Source organism: Xenopus tropicalis, chromosome 5 (genome assembly GCF_000004195.4).
Source record: "Xenopus tropicalis strain Nigerian chromosome 5, UCB_Xtro_10.0, whole genome shotgun sequence".
Classification (NCBI taxonomy): domain Eukaryota; kingdom Metazoa; phylum Chordata; class Amphibia; order Anura; family Pipidae; genus Xenopus; species Xenopus tropicalis.
In genome coordinates, this window is record NC_030681.2 from 143,544,589 (window position 1) to 143,551,897 (window position 7,309).

At 46.8% G+C, this 7,309-nt stretch overlaps 1 protein-coding gene and 1 non-coding gene across 2 annotated transcripts in view; both read right to left on the minus strand.

The window, feature by feature from the left end:
• Window positions 1-4,214, minus strand: part of hs1bp3 (HCLS1 binding protein 3) — a 41,685-nt gene extending 37,471 nt beyond the window's left edge. Inside the window, 2 exon segments of the mRNA NM_001102912.1 lie at window positions 393-558; window positions 4,183-4,214. Coding sequence (NP_001096382.1) covers window positions 393-558; window positions 4,183-4,208 — 192 coding nt within the window. The 5' untranslated portion in view covers window positions 4,209-4,214.
• A 225-nt stretch (window positions 4,215-4,439) lies between these two features.
• On the minus strand, window positions 4,440-4,521 carry trnas-aga. The gene has a single exon. It is a non-coding gene; the product is annotated as a tRNA-Ser (tRNA).
• Window positions 4,522-7,309: the final 2,788 nt, after the last annotated feature.

Sequence of the window (7,309 nt, forward strand, 5' to 3'; positions counted from 1 at the left end):
CAGCCAGAAGGTTATTGTGCAGGGGATTTGGAAAGAATACTTATTGGCTCTCCTACATACACCTGAATGTAAAGTCTGAAGGTCAGTCGGGGTGACATTTTTGGTGTAATATTGTTAGAACTATGGGAGATGCACCAATGTTTTCCTATATGTGTAACCTTGTTATTGGGGGGGGGGGGGGGGGCCGGGGCCAGCAGTTGGACTGCCAAGGGGGGCTAAAAAAGTCTTATAACCACTGCTACAGGGAAATAAGCCAATAGAGAGAAATATAAAGAGAAAAAACTCCAAAAAACAGGGCTGGTCTGTCCAACTGGAGGCCCACAACCATCAGAGGGAAGGTGAGACCAACATGGCTGAGGGCCCAACACACAACAAGCGAAGAGTAAACTTACTACAAACTGGACAACGTCGGCCGGCTTGTGTCTGGCTGATTTAAAGGCTGGAAGTGTGGTAACCACGACGATTTGGTACTCAACGTGGCCGGTCATCATCTTCCCACGGATCTCCTGGTACTCCGGAACCCACAGGTCTAGCGCGGTGTGGGCATTCTGAATAGGCCTAAAACAAACCACAGTCATATTTGTTGAGGGCACCTCGTGCAACTAAAGTTGCTTGGGAATTGGCAACTGAATATAACTGCGATGCTATTACTCTTATAAATTCCTGCCTAAATAGTGTGTGCCTCTTTCCCCATTGCTAGTACTCTACTTGCCAGTAATAATGATACACAGGGGGGTATTTATTCATATTAGAGACAAACATCACCGGGAATGTTGCCCATAGCAACCAGATCTTTGCATTTCTAATGGCTGATTGGTTGCTATGGACAATGTCACTGGTGATGTTTTTCTTAATCCTAATAAATACTCCCCACGGTGTATCAATAGAGGTCTGGCAATGGGGGGGCAACCCAAACAGCACTGAGAATAGAAGTAGGGTTGCCATGTTAAAACTGGTTTTAAAGCATTAAAATATTAACTCCCATGCCTTGTATCTCAACCCTTTCTCCTTGTAGATTGTAAGCTCTTTTGGGCAGGGCTCTCTTCACCTCTTGTATCGGTTATTGGTTGCTTTATATGTTACTCTGTATGTCTCCTTGTAGATTGTAAGCTCTTTTGGGCAGGGCTCCCTTCACCTCTTGTATCAGTTATTGATTGCTTTATATGTTACTCTGTATGTCTCCTTGTAGATTGTAAGCTCTTTTGGGCAGGGCTCTCTTCACCTCTTGTATCGGTTACTGATTGCTTTATATGTTACTCTGTATGTCTCCTTGTAGATTGTAAGCTCTTTTGGGCAGGGCTCTCTTCACCTCCTGTATCGGTTATTGGTTGCTTTATATCAGTGCTGTCCAACTGGCATTGGCCCGCGACCCCCCTCTGTGTGGCCCCCCACCTGTCTGGCTGCTTTGATGGTTACCTTTGTGTAAGCTTTAAATGGTATCAGTACTGTGATTAACTGGCCCCCTGCATGGTTCTCACCTCAGATTCAGGCTGTAATCCCCCTGTATTGTTTAAAAATGTAATCCCCTGTGTTTTTCACACCTTTTAATGCCTGCATTGTTCACCCCCTGCAGTGTTCACACCTCAGGCTCAGACTGTAATCACTCCCATTGTTCTTCACACCTCAGACATAGGTACTGTAGGCAGAGTATGGCACATACAGCCAGCATAGGGGAGGTAGAGTATGGCACACACAGGCAGCATAGGGCAGGGAGGGTATGGCACACAGAGGCAGCATAGGGGAGGCAGAGTATGGCACACACAGGCAGGGTAGGACAGGTAGAGTATGGCACACACAGACAGCATAGGACAGGTAGAGTATGGCACACACAGACAGCATAGGACAGGCAAAGTATGGCCTCAGGCTCAGACTGTAATCACTCCCATTGTTCTTCACACCTCAGACATAGGTACTGTAGGCAGAGTATGGCACATACAGCCAGCATAGGGCAGGTAGAGTATGGCACACACAGGCAGCATAGGTCAGGGAGGGTATGGCACACAGAGGCAGCATAGGGGAGGCAGAGTATGGCACACACAGGCAGGGTAGGACAGGTAGAGTATGGCACACACAGACAGCATAGGACAGGTAGAGTATGGCACACACAGACAGCATAGGACAGGCAAAGTATGGCACATACAGCCAGCATACGGCAGGTAGAGTATGGCACACACAGGCAGCATAGGGCAGGTAGAGTAGGGCACACACAGGCAGCATAGGTCAGGGAGGGTATGGCACACAGAGGCAGCATAGGGGAGGCAGAGTATGGCACACACAGGCAGGGTAGGACAGGTAGAGTATGGCACACACAGACAGCATAGGACAGGTAGAGTATGGCACACACAGACAGCATAGGACAGGCAAAGTATGGCACATACAGCCAGCATAGGGCAGGTAGAGTAGGGCACACACAGGCAGCATAGGTCAGGGAGGGTATGGCACACAGAGGCAGCATAGGGGAGGCAGAGTATGGCACACACAGGCAGGGTAGGACAGGTAGAGTATGGCACACACAGACAGCATAGGACAGGCAAAGTATGGCACATACAGCCAGCATAGGGCAGGTAGAGTAGGGCACACACAGGCAGCATAGGTCAGGGAGGGTATGGCACACAGAGGCAGCATAGGGGAGGCAGAGTATGGCACACACAGGCAGGGTAGGACAGGTAGAGTATGGCACACACAGACAGCATAGGACAGGCAGAGTATGGCACACACAGATAGCATATGACAGGCAGAGTGCTGCCTGTGTGTGCCATACTCTGCTTGCCCTATGCTGCTTGTGGGAGGTGAACCTGGCAGGGGTTTGTTGTGGGAGTTTGTTAGCAGTTGGAAATAGCCATTAAATGGTCCCTAAGGTGTGTAATTATGTACTGTGGGTTGCTGTGCTATCCACAGGGGAGGAGGAGGCATATGGAATTTAAGGGTATATCTTAATATGAATGATGGTTGATATCCCCACAGTAAGGACCAAGCATTTCGGATTTTGCTGTGCTACCACCATTGTGATAAAATAGGTGTGGTTTGAAGTGGGTGTGGTTTCAAAAAGGGGAGTGGTCAAAACTGGCTTCCATTAGCGGCCCTCCACCATGTATTCTAGAGAAATTCCGGCCCTCGGCACCGTAGAAGTTGGACAGCACTGCTTTATATGTTACTCTGTATGTCTCCTTGTAGATTGTAAGCTCTTTTGGGCAGGGCTCTCTTCACCTCTTGTATCGGTTATTGGTTGCTTTATATGTTACTCTGTATGTCTCCTTGTAGATTGTAAGCTCTTTTGGGCAGGGCTCCCTTCACCTCTTGTATCGGTTATTGGTTGCTTTATATGTTACTCTGTATGTCTCCTTGTAGATTGTAAGCTCTTTTGGGCAGGGCTCTCTTCCCCTCTTGTATCGGTTATTGGTTGCTTTATATGTTACTCTGTATGTCTCCTTGTAGATTGTAAGCTCTTTTGGGCAGGGCCCTCTTCCCCTCTTGTATCGGTTATTGATTGCTTTATATGTTACTCTGTATGTCTCCTTGTAGATTGTAAGCTCTTTTGGGCAGGGCTCTCTTCACCTCTTGTATCGGTTATTGGTTGCTTTATATGTTACTCTGTATGCCCAATGTATGAAACCCACTTATTGTACAGCGCTGTGGAATATGTTGGCGCTTTATAAATAAATGTTAATAATAATAACTAACACATTAGCACTGCCGGCAGTATGTAGGGCTGCCGCTTACAAGCCTAGCTGGTACAATAATGGCCAAACTGGGGCTGGTATTAAAAATGTAACACTGTAAGCTTGTCAGTAACTTAGGCACCCCCCCCCACCCAATTATGCTCTGTCATTACTTGTTAGAAACCCTGTCATTAGTGTTTAGATCCGCCCAGCTACCTCTTGCCCCGCCCAGTTACTCCCCAATGCCCCTCCCACTAGCTATAATGGCATATATGCTCGCCTATATAAGCAGCACCAACATACTGCTCAAGTTTTAAAGATTCATCCAGGCAGCGGGTAGCTACCATTATTTCCCCAACTTTCCTATGAGACAAGTGTCTGTATGAGGAGAAAAGACACCCCCCCCCCGCAGCCGTGTAAATGGGCTAGCCCACTCCCTCCGCCTAAAGCGCAGCGCTGCTTCACGTTGCATTCCCGCCATAGTTAGCGCCGGGCTCCTGTATATAAGGAACAGGACACTGACCTGGATGTAACCACCACCGCGGCCATGGTGGGACTGGGGCTTTGTGCGCTGGGCGGGGCCCTGAGAGTGTGGGCATGACGGGACTGAGGCTGAGGAGGATTTCCCGTCATGCATAGCTCTACTATCAGTGATACAAGCAGGCAGACAGAGATTTGATGCAAATAAATCCATTTAGTAATAATACGTTGGGGGGTTACTTTGCAAATTGTGTTAAAATGTAACTGTAAATGAGATTTATTGGAATTAAAACGGAAAAACGTAGTCGGCAGGATTCGAACCTGCGCGGGGAGACCCCAATGGATTTCTAGTCCATCGCCTTAACCACTCGGCCACGACTACTGCTGTGATGTAAGCGGTTGCTGACGTTGCCTGTAAAGCCTGCGTATCCATGGTTACGTTCTGGATTCCGTAGTTACATGTTGTATATAGCTGGCAATGCTGTGAGGGAAGCTGCGGTCATGTGATTGTGCCTGTACTTACTAGCTTTCTAATTGGTTCTGGCTGAGAGAAGCAAATTGTGCGTTTTTTTCGCTAAATTGGGCTATTAATTTAAAGCCCTGGCGGGTTTACAGAGTACAAACACGCCAAGGTACAGTTTTGGGATATTTTTTGGAACCTTGGTGGGTTTGTTAGATTGGAAACTAGGCAAATTTTTTTTCCCCTAGTGTGCCTGTCCCATTGCATCCTGGGTAATGTAGTTTGTATCTAACAATTAGCCTACAGCTAGGATTAATATAAAACTACAATACCCAGCATGCAATTGGTCAGTATAGACAGAGCCTCCGTTTTGTGTTCCTTTTTGCTCTTTCAGGCTCAACCTGTCTGTTCTGCAACCTGCTCCTTGTTCTATAGCGTATATAATTGTACTTTATACAATGTGGGAGCAGTTCTGAAGTTGGTCCTTAAGCTATAACTCTCAGGATATCGTAGGACTTCTGAGAGTTGTAGTTCAACGCACCCATATGTATATCATGTCTGGGGTTAATGCAACATTCTGAATCCATTTCTGTAGTGACTTCCCAGGGCAGGGAATTATCAGCCATCCCAGTAACTGGATACTAATTATACGCTTTAAAAAGGCAGGTTTTCCCATATATACTTTTATTTTTTTAGAATTTTTTTCGTTGAACATTGGGCTATTTTTGGGCTATTTTGAAAGTGTCCTTTGGCTAGTTTTGGGCTGGTTTTAAAACAAATAAATAAATAAATAAAATAAATCTGGCAACCCTGGCTGCCACAATCCTGTCATGTATATAAGGTGTAGCTGCATTTCTATTTGAGTAGCAGCACCTCGGAGGCACTTCCTGCTGTTATTTCTGAAATATCTACTGTCTGTTTAACTTTCCCTTTAACCATCTCCTGCTTTGAGCCCAGGCCCCTATCTGTGACCCATATCCCTGTGAGTTGGCAGGCAGGTCGGATCCACAGGTCTACACAGAGTAGGACTGGGGCCCCCTGGGTACCCAAATCAAGGGCCCGCAGCTGCTCCGCCCCAGCCACTCCTGCGCTGCCTACTTACTGTGAAAAAATAAAGTTGGCTGCGTTTCACTAATTTTTCACAGCAAGTAAGCAGGGTGCAGGCAGGTGGCAGGGCACAATAGGGTCGTGGCCCACCGGGTTTTTTCCCAATAGCCCAGTGGGCCAGTCCAACTTCCACATGTAATCATAAGGATTGGCTAAATGCTGGCAGCCCTTACAGACTCCATTAACCTCTATCTGCCCTAGAACCTGTGTCATAAACATGGAGGTACCATGGCGCCGGTGCCACACATTCTGGCTTTCCTTTAGGTCCGTGCAACATGCGGCATGGCAAGGTCAAAAGATCCACAATGGAACATGTTAAAGTTGTTGTTTCCTTTGAAATCCACTTTTAGTATGGCATAAACAATGGTACCAGGCCCAGACTGGCAATCTGTGGGTTCAGGCAAATGCCAGAGGGGCTGCTGTAAGATGCCATAGACACTCACTATTTATTGGGCTGGGGGCTATTTTGTGTCTCAGACCTGAATAGAGTTACTACCTGTCCGGTAAATCACCAGCTGGGGCCAGCACCGGTATTACAGGTTATACTCTATAAATCACTCCCTTTCCTCACTTTCTCGGCTGCCAATCAGCCTTTTATATTTACAGTCCGACCTCCGTCCGACCAATTTCCCCGCCCCATTCGCATTTTCCCTGCCCAACCCACCAATTTTCCCACCTTTGTGTCATAGCCCCACCCCCAAATAACATCACAGCTAGTACCTGGCCCGAACACCAGAACTACAAACAAAACCCTTACCTGAAAGGTACGCTAACGTAGTCTAATCACATTGGGGGTTATGTAATAAAGGCTATTTGTGGAATGTGATCTCACACAATCCCCCATATGTAATAAAAGGCACTAAGTTTGTCCAATATCAGTAACCCATGGTAACCAATCAGCAGGTAGAATTTACTGGTCACCTGTTTAAAAGCAAACATGTAAATATGTAAAAGGGGGGATAGTGATCACATTCCATGCATTATTCCCATGTATATCCAAGCCTAGCCAGCAGGTGGCGCTGTTTTAAAAGCTATATCCTGCACTCACAAGCCAATGGCTCGCTTCTTACCGCTTGAGACGGGCAGCACAATAAATAATCAGCTTATGTTTGATGTTTTCAATTACCTCCAGCTCTGTAATAAAGAGGAATATTGCTCACCACATTGCCGCTGAGAGCCAGATTGATGGCACGCCGCAGATATGCGATCCCCCGTACAGAGCACATAATCTCCCCGTGCATTTACTGCTGATGGAAATAACAGAAAACAAATGGACAGGGAATTAATGTTTATGTTACTCAATCAGTACAGTGATGCAATGTGCCAATTAATACTGCCACTGCATTTGCTGTTGATTGTAAGCTTAGCAGTGGGGATCGCGGGGGCTTTAGCGAAACCTGCCCTGATTGGTGGGCAATGCCAGGAATGTAGGCGCATTGTTTCTCAGCTATGTCTTTAATGGGCACTAACATGCAGTTTCCCTTTGACATTTTACAGAGCACCTTGCCTAATTTGCTTTTTTTGACGTGGCATGCCGATGGCTAAGACAGAACGTAACGAGAATGGAACTACAAATGTACCCCCCATCCAGTGTTGGCACAGC